The sequence below is a fragment of the Schistocerca nitens genome, chromosome 4, assembly GCF_023898315.1.
Source record: "Schistocerca nitens isolate TAMUIC-IGC-003100 chromosome 4, iqSchNite1.1, whole genome shotgun sequence".
Classification (NCBI taxonomy): Eukaryota; Metazoa; Arthropoda; class Insecta; order Orthoptera; family Acrididae; genus Schistocerca; species Schistocerca nitens.
The window spans coordinates 585,971,777-585,994,830 of NC_064617.1; the positions used below are offsets into that span (position 1 = coordinate 585,971,777).

The window sequence follows — 23,054 nt, forward strand, 5'->3', positions numbered from 1 at the left end:
TATGTCAAAATTTCACTCGATTTTATATTAATGTACCATTATTTGAGCCTAATGATAAAACGCTCATGGAATAATTATTTTATCATGAAGATTTAGGCACTTAGATTCGTGCCCATTTATTTTAGTTTCATTGGCGAAAGCTAAAGATACAGCATGGTCATTTTAAAATGGACGAACGTAGCACAAAAATCAGTTTTTCACTTCCTATTGAAATGAAAATTACAAGGAAACAAGTCAAAATACAAACTATTTGATTAGGAAGGAAAATTGTCATAGGTGCTGAGACATTTTATATTCTTTTCTAACAGAAAAACAAAATATTTTTTATTTGGTGAACTGTAACATTTTGTGCCTTGTTCCGCTCTCATAACTCTGTACTAATTATCGAAATAATCTTCTGCGGTTCTGTTTCGTTTAACCAAAGGCTGTTTAGGGAATTAATAAAGTGGAGCTCTAATAACAGCAAATACTTACCAATTGCGCACCGCTTTAACGCTGTAATGTCAGCAACACGGGGCGCATGCTCGACGCTTCCAATAATGGTTTAATGAATCTTTTCTTATGGTGCACAGATGTTTCGAGCGAAAATCGCAGTTACGAGCCAGTATTCCCTCTCGATAAATATGCATCGTACTGTATACCCATTGAGATATCGTGAAACAAAAAGAAGAGCGTGGCGACGAGAAGTAGCCTGGTTGCAACGACTTACACCGTGAAGTCCATGCAGAACAGGCTAACGACACAGGAATAAAACCAATGCAACTGGACACACCGATACAACATAACCGTCAACTAATTCTTCCATCGCCAGGGGATATATTACCGTATAATGAAACAAAAACTCTGGAAAAATGTGAATATGACATATCGAAATGTAAACCATACATGCAAACTATACGTTTCGTCTTCGGTGGCGATACCCACGAAAAGACAACTCAGGAGCAAGAAACAGTTATCAACGAGAAACAAACGCAAACAGAAAATTTCAAACAAAAAAAAATGATTACACACCATATGGACACTAAAAAAAACATAAACACACATAGAGCTCGCACTGAAAAATCACAATACTCTTCAACTGACGAGACATCAAATCACCAAAAACCGGAAATTACACCAAGAGATAAACACCGCGACCCAGTTAATCAAACAGAGTTACAAAACCATGAAGTAAGAAACAAAACAGACTACGATGACATCGAAGAGAATTTGTCGATTGGAGAAGAAAGGAGTTTTTCAAACTGCACTAAGACTGGCAACAAGAATGAATCAGCCGTTGGGCGACACTGTATGCTACCTCACGACTGAACAAACAGACAGAATGATTCTACGAACCGAAAACCTACCAACAGATAAACTCTAAGTCTGTAATCTTTTATGTAAACCATGTGAAAGAAGGAAATGAAAACCTTTATCTTGACAATGTGTACAAGGACCTGGTAAGTACGCATGGGCACGTGTACCTCGGCTACATCAAGAGGGGGCCAAAGTTCTTTGTTTTACTAAATTTCCATTGTGAAAGTCTTGCAGCTACAATGTATGGGTTGGCCGCAGAGCTTGGATGGCTGGTGAATGAGGTATGCGCGGACATACAGACCACCAGCATTCGCAACAAACGTCGCATAACGTTTCAGGGAAAGTCTTGAGTACATAGGAAATAAATATCCAAATTATCCATCAGTTATAAGTGGAGACTTTAATCTGGCGTCCATTGACTGGAAAAATTACACGTTTATCACAGGGGACAGAAGCAAAGAATCGTGTGAAGTCATTCTAGGAGCGCTCTCAACATACAATTGATTAGAAAACCAACTCGAGATGGGAACATATTAGATATCTTGGCGACAAACATACGTGATATTTTTGAGGAAGTTAATCTAGAAGAAGCTATTAGCGACCATAATGTCGTGGCTTCTATGTCCGTGGAAGTTGCGAAAAGACCAAAGAAACAGCGTAGAGTTTTCTTGTTTCGGAAAGCAAATAAACGTGTCATTAATGAATATCTTCATAGTCAGCTTCGAGTATTCATCGCGGGACACAAAGATATTGAGCATCTTTGGTCGGAATTCAAAGGTATTGTCGACCACGTGCTGGAGAAATATGTGCCTAGCAAAAATATAGGGGAGGAAAAGGATCCACCTTGGTACAACAAACATATTAGGAAGTTGCTGATAAAGCACAGAGTCGGCCGCGGTGACCGTGCGGTTCTAGGCAGTCCGGAACCGCGGGACTGCTACGGTCGCAGGTTCGAATCCTGCCTCGGGCATGGATGTGTGTGATGTCTTTAGGTTAGTTAGCTTTAAGTAGTTCTAAGTTCTAGGGGACTGATGACCTAAGATGTTAAGTCCCATAGTGCTCAGAGCCATTTGAACCATTTGATAAAGCAGAGAATTTTGCACAGTCGTCTTAAACGTAGTCAATGCAACGCTGACAAACAGAAATTACGAGAAATGAAAGCAGCTGTCAAAAGGTCAACGAGAGATTCTTTTAAAGAATTTGAAAGCAATATTTTATCGGCAGGTTCTAAAAATAACCCCAAAAAATTTTGGTTGTACGTAAAATCTATGAACGCTACAGATAATTCAATACCTTCTCTTGCTGACAGTACGGGTAATGTAAAGGATGATGAAAGCAGAAGGCCGAAATTCTAAACCTAGCTTTCATAAACTCATTTACGGTAGAGGACTGCAGCACCATTCCCCCTTTCAATTATCGAACAAACGCAAGGATGGCTGACTTGGTGGTTAGTGGATCTGGGATTGTAAAACAGTTAAGATCCTTAGACGCCAGAAAGGCATCTCGCCCAGAAGGTATCCCCGTAAGATTTTATGTTGACTATGCTACAAATATAGTACCATTTTATCAGTGATCATTGGAACAGCGGAAAGTTCCACGTGACTGGAAGAAGGCACAGGTAATAGCAGTCTATAAAATGGTACAAAATCTGATGCACATAGTTACCGGTCAATTTCACTGACATCGATTTTTTGTAGAATCGTGGAACGTATTTTGTGTTCAGACATAATGACCTTTCTAAACTCTGAGAAGCTCATCTGCAGAAACCAGCACGGTTTTATGGAACAGCGGCCATGCGAGACACAGCTGGCCCTTTTTGTGCATGATATACAACTGGCTCTAGACACCGGCTTCCAGGTTGGTGCCATATTCCTCGACTTTCGAAAGGCGTTCGACATAGTTCCGCACTGTCGCTTGCTCCAGAAAGTGCGAGCTTACGGTCTATCCAATGACATATGCGGTTGGATAGAAAGTTTTCTAACAGACAGAGAGCAGTATGTCGTCCTGAATGGGGAGACTTCAACAGAAACAAGCTGAACATCACGTGTGCCCCAGGGCAGCGTAATAGATCCGCTGCTTTTTACGATTAACATAAACGATCTGGTTGATGGTATTGATAGCATCATTAGACTGTTTGCTGATGTTTCTGTAGTCTACAGGAAAGTAGTATCACACGAAAGTTGTGAACAAATCAATGAGGATTTGCAGAAAATAAATGCGTGTTGTAATGCAGTTATCTCTCAATATGAGTACGTGTAACCTACTGCGTATAACAAAACGAGAATCCCTATTAATGTACGAGTGCAAAATAAATGCCCACTCTTTGGAAGCGGTAACATCCGTCAAATATCTATGTGTGACTATTCGAAATGATCTCAAATGGAACGATCAGATTACACAAGTAACGGGTAAGGCGAACTCCAGATTGCGGCTGATTGGTAGAATCCTAAAGTGATGCAGTCCTTCAACAAAGGAAATTGCTTGCAATACGTTAGTTCGTCCAGTCTTAGAGTATTGTTCATCTGTATGGGACCCTTACCAGCTGGGTCTGATTCAAGAAATGAGAAGGTCCAAAGAAGAGCGACATTTAGCCATTATTCAGCGTTATAAATCTCATAGAAAGTGTGAAGTGGGACACACTTCACACTGAAGCAGATAGACTACGCGCTAAACGGAAGGGGTTGCTCACTAAATTCCAAAATCCGATCTTCGCCGAGGATGTAAAGCATATATTATTACCACCACCTTTCAAATCGCACAATGATCACCAATCAAAGATTAGTGAAATTAGAGCTCATACTGAGGCGTCAGACAGTCGTTTTTCCCTCGCGCGATCTGCGAGTGGAGCAGGGGAGGGGAGGGGAGCGGGGCGGGAAATATCCGTTTGGGGGGAATACTGCCCTCTGCCACACGCCGCTTGGTGGCTAGCGGAGTATATATGTAGATGTAGATATGTTGTATCTGCAAGAACCCTATACACGAGATGGAAGAATTTCAGGCCTTAGGAGGCAGTACATGCAAATCACCGGCACAAATAAGGCCAAGGCTTCAATCATTGTGCTAAACAATAACATTACAGTAACACAAATTACGCAATTATGCACACAACATACAGTTACAGTCAAAATAACTTTAGGCAGGGAAACATGGATCATCTCGTCGATCTACGCCCAGTACTAATTGGATGTAGAAGCTTTTGCTGAAATAATAAAAGATATTGCTCGATTTGCAAATGCTAGATGACTACTTATCTTAACGGACATAGAGGCTAGGTCAGTCCTCTGGCACTCTGTCAGAACGGACGCCAGAAGACAAATAATATTCGACGTTATAAACGAATGTTATCTTTTCGTTTTAAGCAAATCAGGCCAGCCGCCAACTTACTACGGAAATAGTGGAGTAGACTGAAACATAGACATTTCTCTGGAAAACTGCGAAGCATTCATACAGGTAGCGAACTGGCAGGAGCTGGATAAGAGAATACTCAATGATCATAACGCAATAACTATACACACTAAAACAAACACAGACACCAACAGAGACACATTACAACACCCAAGGTTGTTGCTAGGCAAAGCAAATTGGCAAAAACTAAGGCAAGTGATTGAAGAGTTTTCTCTATGCGGCACCCAAGGAAGCATAGATTACAGAGTTCATGTTCTTACAGATGTTTTATAGAGAGCACAGGCTACAGTATTACCTGCAGCACGCGTCGCACCCAAACAAAGAGCACCGTGGGCAGCACTATTAAGAAGACTAAGGAAAAACACTTGTGATAGGTCGATATTATAAAAAATTCGAAGACAGCACAAAACAGAGAAATTACACTTCAACATTATCGTGACGATAAAACACGATACAAAGACGAACTACATAAGACCAGGAAAGACCACGAGGACACATATGTTAGGACAAACTTACAGAACGACATTTGGGGGGAGCCGCTTAAACTGCAGACTGTTCGTATTAAGACTCCTACAGTATTATCAGAACTGAAGAAACCAGATCGTACCACCACAAGAGGCTGGAGATGCACAGCACCGTATCTCCTCAACACACTTCTTTCCTGCAGACGACCGCACTCAGGACAACCAGCTTCACTCCATCCCCTTTGCTCATCAGGAAGCTGCACTGGCATTATACAAAACAAAGAACAAAAAGGCTTCGGGCTCAGATGGCATTCACCCGGAAACCATCAAACAAGCTGCTCCACTTATCGTACCACACCTAACAGACTGGCTGAATGATGCTCTACTAGAAGGACGAATATCGAATATATGGAAGACGGCAAATGCAGTTATAATCAAGAAAGCGGAAGACAAAGACCCGCCTAAACCTAAGACATACAGATCAAGATGCCTCATTAAGATTCTGACAAGGGCACAGGACAGATTGCAGTGCGACAGACTTCAATCGCACCGGCAGATCTTCGTCCATAGCCCACATCAGTCTGGTTTTCGACCACTTAAGTCTATCGACGACGCAGTAAATAGGGCCATAGAAATGACATAGACAATACATGACAAAGACATAGTAGCAAGCCCGATTAACATAGCTGGTGCTTTCGACAACCTTTGGTGGCCAGCGCTGTTTGCAAGACTTAAAGAGATACATGTTCCAATGGCTCTACACAACAGCCTTAGAGATTATTGTAAAAACAGGATAGTGGAATGGAAGACTGGTCGCCAAAAGGTTATGAATAAGGTAACAAAGGCCTGTCCGCAAGGACCCATATGCGGACCGATTTTCTGGGACATAGCCATAGAAACAGTACTGAATATACTAGAAGACAAGGACCTGGCTAACAGGGTGATTGTGTACGCTGATGACCTTATGGTCATGGTATCTGCAAACTCCAGGCCCCAATTACAGAGTAAAATCACGCGGCTGTTCGCGTTCATTGGTGAATGGTGCACGAACAAAAGACTCACAATAGCAACAAACAAAACTATTTACCTACTTTTAAGAGGCACCCTGAAAAGAAATCCAATTACGAAGTTTAACAACACATCTATAAAAAGGAAACCTGTGACAAGATACCTTGGCATTTATATTGTTGAACATTTACACTTTAACGAACATGCCAGACTGACAATCAACAAAGCGACCAAACTGATGCATAGCTTGCAAGACTGAACACTATTAGATAGACGCTAGTCATTCAGACCATGAGGACACACTGCACAGCACTCTTTGAGTAAATAACTTGTGCTTGGGCACATAGATTATGCTTAGGTACGCATAAAACCATTGTGAGGCGCGGCCAGAGGAGTGTTCTACCCTGAATCTTGGAGGCTTGCGGCATGACCTCGATTAAAGAACTCTGCATGGTACTGGAAATTTTCCTTATCCACATTACAATTCGCCACAGAGCAGCTGCATACTGGCTGAAGAAGGGAAGATGTTACAAAATAAGGGAAATAACTGGACAAGACATAACCGACAGACGGAAATTAAACAAGTGGAGAATTGATACATGGCACACAGAATGGGACACACCTGATAAAGGAACACGAGTCTGCTCTTTCTTCCCCAGTATACCAGAGTGGATGAATTTGAAGTACTTAAATCCAACACGTGGGATGGTGCACTTTCTCACGGGCCATGGCACGTATCCTGTGCATCTCCACATGTTTGGCCTAAAACAGACTCACATTGTTACTGTGGGGAGAATGGTACACCTGAACATATAGTGCTCACCTGCGATATCCTCGGACACGTAATTCCGAGTTTAGGAAACCAGGACTTAGGACATGACGACTGGAACTCTATAAACAACATCACAGAAGAAGTATCGCGAGCACTATATGCGACATACAACAGGAGATACCATACGCTAGAATAAGACAGGCTCCACGTCGGAAAAATCAGCAGTACACATTAAATGACACACACACAAGCACAGATACGGAATCGGATGCTACATCACACGCAGGAGGTGAAGACGAGACAAACATACAAACATAGCAAAGGTAAGCGAAGGTTCTACAACACCACATTGAATTAATAAAAAAAAAAAACTCTCTGTGCAATTATAACATTCTATAGCATGTAACACTACCTGAAGATGTGACATTTCTTCTGTTTTCGCTGCATCAGGTGTGACTGGCTCAATGTTTTACCGAGTCCTCGCATCTGATGCTGCTGATTATAGACATTTAAACCAACTCCCAATCTCCACTGTTACCTTAAGTTCGGAAACACATTACAAAGTTACTAATCAGTACATTAAATTAAGTATTACCACTACCAAGACAACATATTTTTCACGTAACCATGTATGCAGAAGGTATAAAGTCAAATATCCATCTCTTATTCCTTCCATTAAATACACTTTAAAATTAAAATTAAAATTAAAATACATCTACAACCTATTATGAACTGTCTTCTCACACCCAGGGTGTTGAAGAGACAGTCTAGATAAATATGAACCTGGCCCTGTAATGCAGCTAATATTAGGTGCAATTAGAAATGCTGCTGTAATGTAACTAGAATGCATAAATTAATAAAAGTGAAAGGTTGGATCTATTCTAGAAAGACAAAACAGCTATTCCCTTTTTCATTCCACATATAAAATAATTTATCACTGTGCTTTCAGGGGTCAAGTGATACACAAAAATCAGGTTCAGTTACTTCCAACACTCAATAACAAAATATTAAACTCTTGGACATAATGAATTGGCAATTATTTAATTCGTTATCTCTACATATGAAAATTTTTTTCACAGGCAAGAATGATTAAAAATCATCAGCTAACTTACATCTGGAATGGCATAGCTGGTCAATGCAATGAAATGGTGGAGAATAATTTTACTTTTTAAACCAATGAAAAACTCTCATCTACTCAATGTGAGCGTAGGTTAGTATTCTAACTTTTTATTCAATAGTCAAAGCGTTCACAAGATGGAGTGAGCAAAATCTCAACTCAGCATTTGCTGTGGCCTAATGCATGATGGCACATTACCAAGCAGGATCTGATGATTTGACCTGTCGCGCTGCGATTCATGAACGGCATTGGAGGTGGTACATTCCAACGGGATAACGCTCGATCACCAGCTATGTCTCCAATCGAGCACATATGGGATATAATCAGACAAAAACTCCAGCAGTATCCACAAACAGCATTAATCTTTCCTCTACTGACCAATCAAGTGTACCAGGCATGGACGTTTGTGCGCTTACATTAAACGTTCTGGCGGTTACACTTGTTATTAATGCACCAGGACTTCTCATTTGCAGTGGCTTATTTTGAGATTAGATTAACCTGTAAACTTCCAATGTTAATCACTTAAATATGTTACCCAGACAAACGTATTCTGGAAATTTCATTACTTTACATTAATTATTTTTTTGTGCTGCGACTTTATTTCCGTCGGTATAGTGACTCGCTCCCCGCTGCAGACAGTTGCTGCAACTCGATAGACCTATAGCGTTAAGTGCTGAGACACACGCTGCAGGGACCAGTGTTGGTAATGTATGAGTTACTGGACCCTTGTTGTATGGCGATGAGGGCATGAGCGCAATTTTGATATCAAATTGATATGGAAACGTATTAAATTCATAAATTAATCCCCCCTTGATGACGCTCAGCCCCACCCCCGGATGATGTCATGTGTTTTCGTCAACCTGTACGTGAGTCACAGTCACCACTCCCCCCCCCTCCTCCTCCCTCCCCCCCAACCTACCCTATTGGCTAGAAAATCGAATTTTGGCGGAAATTTCGAATTTTAGTGGGGATTTCGAATTTTGCCAGGAATTTCGAAATTTGGTGGGAATTTCTTTGTCCCAGGGCTCAGCCGACATCCAACCCCACCTCCCACTGGGGAACTGTGGGAAAATTAAAAATGGTGGCGCCCTTTCGGGAACTCGAACCCTGGTCCTTCTCGATGGAAACGCCAAGTGCACCCCCAACACATAGAAACTGCGCAGATGCACGAGAGGAAGGTTAGATTAGTGAACATTATTTATTTTGGTTGGGAAACTGACGTAAGTATCGGCCCTGCTTACCTGGTTAATCATACAGATCGGCCCTAATTACGCAACTATATGCACAATACTACACAAGGAATGCCTAAAATCGCTGTACAGCTCAAAAATTGACGATACCATACAACTCAGGTTATCCTGCTTGGAAAAACTTTCACAATACCACTCGAAGCGAGTGACAGCCACACTCGAATTCTACCCTTCACTTACAAGCTGGCGAGAAAAAGGCTTGGGTGAATGATACTATCTTTATTCTTTATGGCAGGAAATATGTTCAACTGACGAGATGCTGGTGTTGGACAGAGAGGAGTTTTGTAAGTGTATTGCATGTAAGCATACAGCTGAGAACAGTATCTATCGTTGTTTGACACCAGAGTTTACTACAGGTGCATGCTCAAAAACCATCCTGCAGCCCAGACAATTGAAGCCAATACATGCTACCACAACTGATGGAAAAAGTGCCTCTCTGTTCTAACTACACTTCGAAACTGTCGTGAAAAACACAGCACTCATAATGAACAGGTCATAAGGCATCACATGTACTGGGGAAAATCGTCGTCCCAAAAGAATGGGAAGGGGGCAGAACTTGAATGTGCGTCCTCCTCAACAGGCACTCACAAACTTCCGAAATTCAAGGCCCTCTTACGTCCCCTCATCCTTGCCCTTCCTCCCTCCCTCCATTCATCCACTGGGACACAGACGATTCCAAAACGGCCACCTGCTCTGCCGAGCGCCGAGTGGCACAAGCTGACCACTCTTACTGTTCACCTTGAGGCAATGGTCCTTTGGCAACACAAAAGGATTTATAGTCAACTAAACAATAGGAGATAAGAGGACAGCTGTCCAAAATGCAACTTGTTCATCTAAAGTATTATGACACACCTCACTCCCACGCTGCCGCTAATGGACAGGGGCGCACCTGTGGCGGCCACCTGACACAGACTAGGCATGCCCCCCAACGCCTCCAATAGGCCCGCCAGTCTGTGATGGAGAACACTTTTATTTAACATCAATGCAACTCTTTCTTTCAATCTGTTAAACATATTTCTCAGAAAGACTGGACCCCTCTGGAACAACAACGAAATTCTGGAGAATGGTCAAGATGGGTTTTTCAATAGACAGCTGACTGGAAAACAGGAAGTCTTCCCCTGAAGCCACTGCAGAACCCAGAGCAGCCTTTCACCGTAGTTTCTTCAGTACAATGCGCCCTGATAGCACGTTGCTGGGTGGTCAGCATTATCGACGCCAAGAAATGCGACACATACAATAGAGCGAGACACCAGTATCCCTCAGAACAAAACCGTGATAAATGAGGGCTGTCCTGATCACTACACAGTAACTGCTGGACAAGGGCGCTGCCAACTGCTGTTGTGCTGCTTCAGTACTCCGCCATATGGGTACTGCGTCACATGGTTACGCATTGCCGTTATACACCGGCCACACCACAGCAGCAACCGCTGTATTGATGCTAGGGATGGTGGGATCTCTGAAAAAACAGGTTTTCGGTTATATGGTTTTTTTCCACGCTAGTTTAGCCTGAATTTTAAAACCGTTCAAAATAACCGGTTTCTAAAAAATCGTAAAAAGATCGAAACATTTTGACTCTCTCAGTTTCAAGGAAAATAAAAGCGAAACATTAAAGTAAGTAGGCAAATAAAAGAAAACTTTGTCCGTCCGCCATTAGGGCTTTTCTCGAAAAATAGTAAGTCACTGAATACTGCAAAAAATCACGAGTAAACTCCTTGTGAGTCTAATTTTTTGAAACTCTGCTCCAAAATCATGTTGTAATGTGAAATTCTATCAGTATTCGAGTATTCCGAGTAATCATTGCTAAAGATTGGAACTGAGGTTGAAGAACTCTGTCCTGCGTGGTAATTTGTACGTTATCAATGGCTACAAGCATCGGCATATTACGCACACATAGGCAGCAGATCAGTCACTTTCTGTTTTTACAAGTATATATTAAGAATCAGTTGGTGGTATGCTTTTAGAAATGGCAGAAAATTTTTTTTCATCTTCTAAAGGTTGGTTGGTTTTGGGGAAGGAGACCAGACAGCGTGGTCATCGGTCTCATCGGATTAGGGAAGGATGGGGAAGGAAGTCGGCCGTGCCCTTTCAGAGGAACCATCCCGGCATTTGCCTGGAGTGATTTAGGAAAATCACGGAAAACCTAAATCAGGATGGCCGGACGCGGGATTGAACCGTCGTCCTCCCGAATGCGAGTCCAGTGTCTAACCACTGCGCCACCTCGCTCGGTATCTTCTAAAGGTTGGTTGTTTTGGGGAAGGAGACCAGACAGCGAGGTCATCGGTCTCATCGGATTAGGGAAGGACGGGGAAGGAAGTAGACCGTGCCCTTTCAAAGGAACCATCCCGGCATTTGCCTGGAGCGATTTAGAGATATCACGGAAAACCTAAATCAGGATGGCCGGACCCGGGATTGAACCGTCGTCCTCCCGAATGCGAGTCCAGTGTGCTAGCCACTGCGTTTTCATCTTTCAAACCAAATGAAACATCGTATTTAACCGCTACGTCAATTCGTAGAAGTATTTCCAGACTAGGGTTGGTGCCACTAGCAACAGAACGGATTTCCAACGACGACAACGAAAAACTACCGAATAGATCACGTGAGACAAAATATTGTAAACTGTCGCGTACACGCATACACTGCGCCACGATCCGTGGCTACAGGGCATTATTGTCTCAGCAATACTGTACCAATTCTTATGCCATGTGTTTGTTACTCGATTACGTCAGCTTAGTTATTAAACTAGCACTGAAGGCTTGTCCCATCTTCTACCTACAATAACGTAAGTTTTCAAACCAATGCAAATTTTACGCATATAAATTACTCATTTCTCTTAGAAACCGGTTTATTTAAAAACCAAAAATTTTACCATTACTGCTTTAGCTAATTGATAATTCTGTATTTTTACTTGATGATTAATAAAAATTAAAAAGGAATATATTCAAGCGAGATCAAAAATTACCGAAAAATAGCGGTTTTTCAAAACTAAAATAATGGTATCGATCTTAACCGATCGATTTTTCCTATCCTTATTTGACGCATGGAGTCATTGGTCAATAAATGATGTACAAACTCCTGTTGCAGTCCTAACTTAGCGCGCGCGCGGTGCTGAAGAATCTGTCCCGCATGCAGCACGGGAGTAAAATTTGGTCAATCCGTAACAACAGTGAACATCACCGAACTTTCACCTTTAAAGTAACCAGCTACGGATAAAATTTGAAGTTGGCCCGGTGTTTATCGTTTGTCTCCCTTCTTTACCTTCAACTTATTTAATTACACTGAAGAGCCAAAGAAACTGGTAGACCTGTCAGGTCAGGTAGGATAACGTCTGGCATGCAGAAGCGCCGCAACACGACGTGGCATGGACTCGACTAATGTCGGAAGTAGCGCTGGGGGAACTGACACCATGAATCCTGCAGGGCTGGGCATAAATCCTTAAGAGTACGAGAGGGTGAAGATCTCTTCTCCACAACACGTTACAAGGCATCCCAGATATGCTCAATAGTGTTCATGTATGGCCAGAGGATATGTTTAAACTTAGAAGAGAGTTCCTGGAGCCACTCTGTAGCAATTCTGGACGTGAGGAGTGTGGCAATGTCCTGCTGGAATTGCCCAAGTCCATCGGAATGAACAATGCAGATGCATGAACGCAGGTGATCAAACAGGATGTTTGCGAGCATGTCACCTGACAGAGTCGTATCTAGACGAATCAGGGATCCGTATCACTCCAACTGCACAAGCCCCACACCATTGCATAGCCTCCACCAGCTTGAACAGTCCCCGGCTGGCATGCACTGTCCATGGATTCATGAGGTTGTCCCCATACCCGTACACATGCATCCGCTGGATACCATTTGAAACGAGACTCGTCCGACCAAGGCAACATGTTTCCAGTCATCAACACTCCAATGTCGGTGTTGACGGGCCCAGGCCTGGCGTGAAGTTCCGAAAGCCCATATCGATGGTGTTTCGTTGAATGGTTCACACGGTGATACTTGTTGATGGTACGGCATTGAAACCTGCAGCAATTTGCGGAAGGGCTGCACTTCTGTCACGTTGAACGATTCGCTTCAGACGTCATAGGTCCTGGTCTTGCAGGATCTTTTTCCGGCCTCAGCGATATCGGAGATTTGATGTTTTACCGGATTCCTGATATTCACGACACACCCTTGAAATGTTCGTATGGGAAAATCCTCACTTCATCGCTACCCCGGAGATGCGCCGGCCATAACACCACTTACATCTTGATAACCTGTCACTGGAGCAGCAGTAATCGATCTAAGAACTGTGGCAGACACTTGCTGTCTTATACAGGAATTGCCTACCGTAGCGTCGTATTCTGCCTGTTTACGTATGTCTGTGACTGAATACGCACTCTAACCAGTTTACTTGGCGCTTCAGTGTAGATATAGTGTTTTTTAGCTTAACAATACGAGGGTAGTCTGAAAAATTCCCGATCTCAGCGTGAACGTGAAGAAAGCACCTCGTGTCAACGAAAGTTGGGTAATTTGTTTGCTTATGCATAGTAAAGCATGGACCAAAATATGAGCCTTTTTGAACGTGCGTTTTACAGTCGTTTCAGAGAGTCGATGCGAGCGTTTTTGAGAAAATAGCCAAAATTGAGTACTGAAATGTCATCAGATTTTTGTTTTTGAAAGGATATACATCAACACAAATTAAACGCGAGTTGGACGTTTTGTATGGGGACTCTGCACCATCATTTTGGACAGCTGAAGGTAAACATGGTCGTGAAGATGAACGTGCGGGGTAGCCACGAACTGCAACCACTTTCGGTAACATTGCTGAAGTTGGCAAAATGGTGCTAGAGAACCGTCAGTTTAAGGTGAGAGAGATAGCAGAGGGATGTGGGCTCTTTTTTTAGGTTAGGGGGTCTCGGGAAACTACGGAAAAGACGTCAGTCTAAAAGGGTGCAGGACAAACACAGGAAGGTAGACCTAGAAACAATCGGTATTGCAGTCTTAAATTGTTGTAACTTTGATGGAAAAGATCCAAAGCTCCAATCGCAAGTAGAAAGCACTGAAGCCCAAACTGAAGTGAAATTGAATTAAAGAGGTCTTGTGAGTCTGTATGGGTAGAGGTTGTACTTGACAACCGGAATAAATTAGTAATTGATTCCTTTTACCGCCACTCCGACTCCGAAGATACAGTTTCTGAAAAATTCAAAGAAAATCTGTGTCTCATTTCCAATAGTTACCCCACTCATACAATTTTAGTAGGTTGTGACTTCAATCTACCCTCGATATGTTGGCGAAAATACTTTATTAAATTCGGTGGTAGGCATAAAAGATAGTCCGAAACCGTTCTGAGCGGTTTCTCAGAAAATTATTTTGAATAATTAGTTCATAAGTCCACTCTAAGTGTAAATGTTTGCGAAAAGCATACTTGATGTCTTTGGAACAATAAGCAAATAAGGGGCATAATGATGGATGGAGGGATTAGTGACCACAAGGCTCTTACAGCGAGACTGAATACCGTAACATCAAAACCCATCAAAAATAGAGGCAACATACATGTAATTAAAAAAGCAGATTCCTTACAACATCACCATGTAAGTGCAGACCAGATGTTTAATTTCAAAGAAACAGTCTCGACTGCGATTAAGAGATAGACACCAAATAAACTAATAAGATGATGATTAGCGTTTTAGGGCGCACAACAACGAGGTTATCAGCGCCCGATAAACTAATAAGAGATGGTGCTGATCTCCCATGGCACACAAAACTGGTCAGAACATTATTGCAGAAGCAACGAAAAAAGCATGCCAGATGCTAAAGAACGCAAAACACCCAAGATCGGCTGAGTTTTACAGAAGCTGGAAACTTAGCGTCAACTTCAGTGCGAGATGCTTTTAACAGTTTCCACAACGAAACTTTGTCCTGAAACCTGGCGGAAAAACCAAAAAGATTCTGTTCGTATGTAAAGTACACCAGTGGAAAAACACAATTCATAACCTCACTGCTCAATGACAATGGAGATGTTACGTAGACAGTGCCACTAAAGCAGAGTTACTAAACACAGTTTTCCGAAATTTATTCTCCACAAAAGATAAAGTAAATTTTCCTGAATCATAATCAAGAACCGCTGTCACATGAGTAACTTACAAGTAGACATCCTCGGTGTAGCTAAGCAACTTAAATCACTTAATAAAGACAAGGTCTCAAGACCAGAATGAATACCAGGGAGGTTCTGTTCAGTGTGCAGATACAATAGTCCTATACTTAGCAATCATATACAGCCGCTCGCTCGACGAAAGTTCCGCACCTAAAGACTGGATAGTTGTACAAGACACACGAGGGAATATGAGTAATCCGCTGGATTACAGACCCATATAGCTAACGTCGACTTGGAGTAAGATTTTGGAACTTCCTCTGTGTCCGAACATTAAGGATTACCTAGAAGAGAACGATTTATTGACAGATAGCCAACATTGAAGGAAATATCGGCTCTTGTGGAACTCAACTAGCTCGTTATTCTCACGAAGTGCTATCGACAGGGAATGTCAGATTGATTCAATATTTTTAGATTTCCAGAAGGCTTTCAACACCGTTCCTCACAAGCGACTTCCAGTCAAATTGCATGCTATGAAGTATTGTCTCAGTTGTGCGACTGGACTCGCAGTTTCCTGTGAGAAAGGTCACAGTTGGTAGTAACTGAAAGAAACTCATCGAGTAAAACGTAAGCAGTACCTGACGTTCCTGATCTATGTAAAAGATTTGAAACGACCTGACCTGCCCTATTGGATTTTTTGCACATGATACTGTCATTTGCCGTCTCATAACGTCATCAAATGATCAAAACAAATAGCAAAACGATCTAGACAACATAACTGTACGGTGCGAAAAGTGCCAATTCACTCTAAATAATAAAAATTGTGGAATCATTCACATGAGCACTAAAAGAAACATGCTAAATTTCGGTTAGAGAATAAAACAAACTAAAGTCTCTGAATTCAGATAAATACTTAGGCATTACAATTACGAATAACTTGAATTGGATCGATCATATAGATAATGCTGTGGGGAAAGCAAACTAAAGACTGCGGTTTATTTGCAGGCCGCTCGTAAAATGTAAAATTTCTACTAAAGCGAATGTTTACACTACGCTTGTCCGACCTCTTGTAGATTATTTCTAAGCGGTGATAAAGCGGCATGAGATATGACTGACGGAGGACTCTGAAAAAGTTCAAAGGATGGGCAGCTCGTTTTGTACTACAAAGAAATATGGGAGAAAGTGAGATGGATATGATGCTTGAATTGTGGTGGCAATCATTGAAGCGAAGGTGATTTTTCGTTGCGACAGGAAGTTCTCATGAAATTTCACTCACCAAATTTGTCGTCAGAGGATGAAAATATTTTATTGGCCCCAACCAATAAAGGGAGGAATCATCACCGTAATAAAATAAGAGGAATCAGAGCTCTCACATGAAAGATTTAACTGTTAGTTTTTTAAGTGCATTGTTCGGAAGTGGCACTATAAAGAATTAGCTTGAAGGTGGTTCGATGAACCCACTGCCAGGCACTTAATTGTGAATTGCAGAGTAATTATATAGATGTATATGTACACGAGCGGAGGGTATGAGGATATCTAAAGAGCGTGTTGGTCAAATATTGACTGAAAATTTAGGAATGACAAAGCTGAACAGACATTGTGTGCTACTATTTCCAATTCTGGGGTGTCTCACATCTCAGCGTGCGCAATGACGAAAATCTACGAATTGCGGGTTCAGCTGCTTAACCACCCTCATTACTCACCAGATCTGGAGCAAGTGTCGCTTTTTGCTCCCTCGGTTAGGTGTTGATCTCGGTGGACAGAAATTTTCGTCGGATGAAGAAGCCATCATCTTTGTATACAATTATTTTGCAGAGAAAGACACTATTATTTGGACGGGTTAAATTGATGGGAGCATCGTTGGGGGAATTGTATAAACTTCCAAGGAGATTATGTTGAAAACTAAAAATAAATCTGAAGAAAAAACCTCCTATTTCTTTGTTAGGTAAGAAAATTTTCAGACTACCGTCGCACAGCAGGGCCAAAGTTTTCTTCTTCTTTTTTTTCCTTCTTTGATTTATTGGCTTTCGGTATGTGTCTATACAGCCATCTCAACAGTGGAATGTGCCGTATGATGAGACGAATGTAAGGGCAATACAACACCCAGGTCCCGACTCCGACGAACACCGACTCAAAGGAAGGCCTCGGCGCTTGTTCGTGACGTCACGTCAGCTAGGCACGGTGAACGCCAGGTCTGTTCCAGGCATACTCATGATGGTGGTGTCTCCCTGTCTGACACAGGAAAATGTAAAGCTATTGGCGGTAGTTGACCAACACACATTGTTCTGAGAGATTTCTGCAATCAATTAATTGTGCAATTCATTACACTTCTTAATAAATAGTGTACTCCTGAACTTAAATTTCCACCTGTTTTAAGGATTGACATACAAAAAGAACTTCATGGTCCAGCAGCAACATAATTCGTGCTTCTTTACCTTATTTGTAAATCTGAGGAAGTTACGTTTGCACTGGGTTGCTTTTACAAGAAACTGTGAACATATTGGTGCTCTTCTTTAAGTATCTCGGTTGACTATGGGGTGAGGAGCACTGAATGTTAATGAAATATCTTGCGATTGTACACGTTGGGGGAGGGGGTGGGGGACAGAAGAAGAGGCAAAAGAGAGATACTTGTTTTATCAAATAAAATTTTTTATCTTATAAAGTTTCTTCTTTCAGTTGCAAGAGGGGAATATTTATCTTTTCTAATGTGCATGTTTAAAAAAGTTTAAGCTCAGCAGTATTTTCGATGTATGAAGCTATTTTGTTTCTTGTTTAGAATTCCTTTCGTTGAAAACGACTGTAATCTAATGACTGGCAACTGTTGGACATTTACACATGTAAATTAGTTCACATTTCCAGTGACGATGTCAAACGAAAATAGATAAATAAATAAAAAAAAACGAGTTCATTGTAAGGGGATTGGGGTAAGTTTCGATAAGAAAATGGATCAAGTAAATATAGTTACTTGAATGTAAAATTTCCGAAGCTTGTAATGGGGCAAAACATCTTGTCATATTGATCTACGTTTGTTTCGACAGAATTCAGTAATACAGAACTATGATCTTCATTTGTAGATTTACGATAGTAAGAAAATCTTTCATCTAAATAAAACTGCAGAATCCAAAACAATACCAAATATTTTGTCCATAAATAAGAGATTTATAGTGATAAGCACGCCCAGGCGTTTCTGCCTGCAACAGATCTGGCGTTCGCCGTGCCTAGCTGACGTCACCAACAAGCGCCGAAGCCTTCCTTTGAGTCGGTGTTGCTCCGACCCGGCAGGAATTTTAAGGCCGGCCGCTTCGCTGACCACGCTGCTACCGAAGCGGACACAGGGGCACGTTGATTTAAATGCACACCCTCCTCCGCGCATGCCGCTGTTTGGCTGTCGTTTTATGACCCTAGTTTCATGACAGTGCGTCTGCGACCTCTGGTTACCTGGAATACTCCCTGCTTGCAATGTACGCAAACATGCTCTCATCTTATTATCAGTGTGTTTCTTTTTCCGACCTGTACAAAGCGGTCACACATTACAAGAAAGGAGTCCACGTGGCAGCTGCGGCCACTCACCTGATCGGGCAGCGATGCTGGCCCGCAGCGGGCACTGCGTGGAGTCGTTGCCCGAGGCGTCCGAGTTGGCGGCGAGCGCGGGCCTCTGCAGCGCGCACACGTGGCCGGCGCGCACCCCGCCGCGGCAGCACGCGCTGCTCCTGCAACCAGACGACGGCGGTAGGCGGAGGCGGTGCCGGTACCATTCCGGTTTATGACTGTGTATGCCACATTTATTAACAAAAATACGAGAACAAGGCCTATCAAACAAAATTTCTGTCTGGGTTGAGGGTTTCTTGGGAGGAGAGTCATCGACAGATGTACAAGTAACTTCAGGCGTGTTCCACGGAAGTACAGAAACACTCAGAGGAGGAAGAGAAATGAAACTTCACGGGTTGAGGGGCTATATGATGTTATGATGATAATGCCGCATTTGGATTAACTACTTCCTCTAGGTGAAACTAAGTGAACTGGCTGAAATCCGTGTAATAAATTGTATGAAGCTCTATGTTGTCACTTACTGATATGTTAACTACACTGTGCAACATCAGTTACGTTCAAATCTCATTAAACTCCCTCTATTCCTAGTTCAGAAGGGTCATACTGAAAAGAAAAGAGAATAATATTTTCTTGCCGGCCGGTGTGGCCGAGCGGTTCTAGGCGCTTCAGTCAGGAACCGCGCGACCGCTACGGTCGCGGGTTCGAATCCTTCCTCGGGCAAGGATGTGTGTTATGTCCTTAGGTTAGTTAGGTTTACGTCGTTCTAAAGTTTTAGGGGACTGATGACCTCAGATGTTAAGTCCCATAGTGCTCAGAGCCATTTGAACTACTTTTTTAATATTTCCTTAGTACAGAACAATGTAATAAAATACGATACAATGACAGTACAAGTCTTACGGGAAGTCTCAGCAGAGCATTAATTTCTTCATTGCAAGATAGGTATGTGTGTATTGACAATACGTCTGTAATAGAGGTTTTCTGGTTTCTCTCGCAACTATGATACGGAATTTTGACACGATATTTCCGAACTCCATTGAAACTGAACGGTGTTTAATATTTTTCACCATATATAACATACACCGCAGTGATGTTATTATTTCTCTATTAGAGCTTCGTGCTTAAGATTCCTGCTCGTATAATTACATAAAACTGTGTATTCACGCATGTCTTCAAAGTAGCGAAGAATGCGTCTCCAAACAGAAGTGTATTGTTTGTGGGTCTTGGATAAGTGATATAGTGCTAGTACACTTGCTTGTGCACTTCTAACAATACATCCCGTGACCTGCTTTCAGTATTCGCTACAAAGTTTGTGGCATCAGTTGGACTACAAAGTCAGCCACATAGCTAAATAGTGTTCACTGAATGTAAGTCTGTCCGTTTCACAGAAAATAGTATCTGAATAATGCAAACCGACTCATAACGCTCCAGCCACTTACGTTACTGCTCCCATTCAGTCTGAAGAATAACATATCGCTATGTAAGAAATGAAGAACATTAATGTTGCTAGAAAGTAACCCTGATTACCTGTTACGTTAAACTGCATTTTCATCAAGTGCAGAATGGAATATCCAGTTATCGCGACGGAGAATCGATTACAGAGCAGCAACTGGAAGAGAAACAGTAACCCGTTTGTGAAGCATAACAGGATTCGTTATGACGTTGTTGGGTTAGTGTGCATTGCAGCATTGTTGCAAGAATTATTCGGCTCACAGAAAAAATATCTACGATTACAATTTCGGGTCAATTACCTCGAGGTATTTTGACCAAATTCGCTGTTTACTGTTGCGTGATTTACTTACAAATGGTTCAAATGGCTCTGAGCACTATGGGACTTTACTTCTGAGGTCATCAATCCCCCTTATAATTACTTAAACCTAACTAACCTAAGGACATCACACACATACATACCCGAGGCAGGATTCGAACCTGCGACCGTAGCGGTCGCGCATTTCCAGACTGTAGCGCCTAGAACCGCTCGGTCACTCCGGACGGCATTTACTTACAAATTCAGGTAAGAAATAGCGAGTCAAGTTGACAAGGAACTTGCCCACTTAACAAAATAACGTTGCGACCTCTCTGGCCGGGATGCACCCACTGATTCAATTGGGAATGGTGTCACGGAGTACATGTATCCTCTTTTGGGACACACAACTGTTGTAACTGGTCCTTGATGTCCTGGATACTCGCAATGGGACGGAGCTGTTCCAATGCATATTCTATCGATGACAGACTCAGGTATCGTGCTGGTCCTGGAAGTACCTCGCTATCAGCAAGGTAGTTCATACAGACATGTGCCACGTGTGGATGAGAATTTTTTTCTGCAAAATCGCACCCAGACACAGTCACGTGAAAGGTAACGTACGGGACCCAGGATGTCCGTGAATGCCGTTGTACCGTCAGAGTTACCTCAGTGTCTAACAGCCGTGACCTGAAGTCACTGCTGATGGCTAGCCACACCATGGCGACTGGAATAAGTCCACTGTGTCTCCCCAAAATATTACAAGAATGAGACTTCACCCCAGATTGCCTTCATACTCGCCGAAGATAGTCATATACGGTCGTGCAAAACCGAGTATCATTGCTGAACACATCGCGATGTCATTCATCAGCAGTATTTGCTTCCCGAATTCGGCACCGCTCCAAACACTGCCGTCTGTGGTGTAGTCTACATGGCAACCTACGAATGGGACAGTAAATCCACAGTCCGTCTTTGGATACTCTCCAATCAATGGTGCGGGTTGATATGCAGTGTTACAGTAACTCCATTACTCGTTCTCGGATGGCAGGTGCAAATGTAAAGGAGTCATGGTGCACTTGGTGCATAATTTGGCGATCAATCCTTGTGGTGGTCAGACGTTGTCCACCAGAACCTTCACAAAGGGTATGTTTGCCCTCTTGTTCCCGTGAAGTCCAAAATCGGGCCACAGTCACTTCCGAATGCCCAAAATATCTATATATTTGCAAGATTCGTTCAGCTGGTCAAATGGAGAGATCCAATGAGGCAACTTTCAAGTTCTATGAGGTGATGATGATAACACTGTCTCACGCAAGTACGTGGCATCTCCGTATTCTTCACAGTGATCACTCAACATCTGACACTGTTTACGCCCCTTATGAACCACACCAATCTGGTAACAACACTAAACCTGAACAACACTAATGCACTCTGGTGGTCGTTCTACTGGTCAGAGAAAATTGCACCTCTGATCACTTGCACATCCGCCTATGGAGTGTATGTATGACCGATAAGAGAAATAAGGGCTCGTACAGGGGCTTATAATAGCCGTTTGTGTCATTCTCTATTTGCGAGTGGAACAGGAAAGGAAATGGCTAGCAGTGGTACAGGATACCGTCCGCCACACACCGTACGGTGGTTTGCGTAGTATATGTGTAGATGTAGCTTTAGATGTAGATGTACGTGTACAAAGTGACAACTGACATTCGACAATGCCGTCTGTGTGCGTCACTTCTTTTGTCAAACCTGGCAGACAATATTACTAATCCCCTCAGACTTATCGCAGATGATGTAGTTATCTGTAATGAAGTACTGTCTGAAAGACGCTGTTGAAACATTCAATCAGACCTCGATAAAATTTCAAAGTGGTGCAAATGTTAGCAATTTGCTTTAAATGTACAGAAATGTAAAATTATGCACTTCACAAAACTAAGATTAACGTCCTAGGATTACAGTATCAGTGAGTCTCATTTACGATCAGTCAACTCATACAAATACCTGTGATAATTTGTAAGGAAATTGAATGGAATGATCACATAGGCTCAGTCCTAGGTTAGGAAAGTGACAGCATCTGGTTCATTAGCAGGATACTGAGACAAGGAGTCAGCTCACAAATCGCTTCTGCGTCCCATCTTACAATATTGCTCATGTCTGAGGGACTCATGCCAGATAGATCCATCTGTTCCAGTAGCGAAGCGGTACAGAAAACTACTGGCGTAGCTTTCGCGTATTGCCAGGGATTCCCTATAGGGACAGAACTTCTGTTGCTATCCACGTTGAGAAGTTACTTATAATGTCGACTTCATCTGAAGCAGTCAATAGGACAATCATTTACTAACCTCCTTGAAGATGTCCATATTGAAAACGGTGTCAGTGACTCTGTAGCAGTTGT

The 23,054-nt window shown here is 42.4% G+C and overlaps 1 protein-coding gene across 1 annotated transcript in view; it reads right to left on the reverse strand.

Moving 5' to 3' along the window:
* LOC126252453 (cholecystokinin receptor type A-like) overlaps positions 1–23,054 on the reverse strand; it is a 188,482-nt gene that overhangs the window by 117,727 nt on the left and 47,701 nt on the right. The window contains exon 4 of the mRNA XM_049953347.1: positions 18,949–19,145. Coding sequence (XP_049809304.1) covers positions 18,949–19,145 — 197 coding nt within the window. The remainder of the gene's footprint in view (positions 1–18,948; positions 19,146–23,054) is intronic.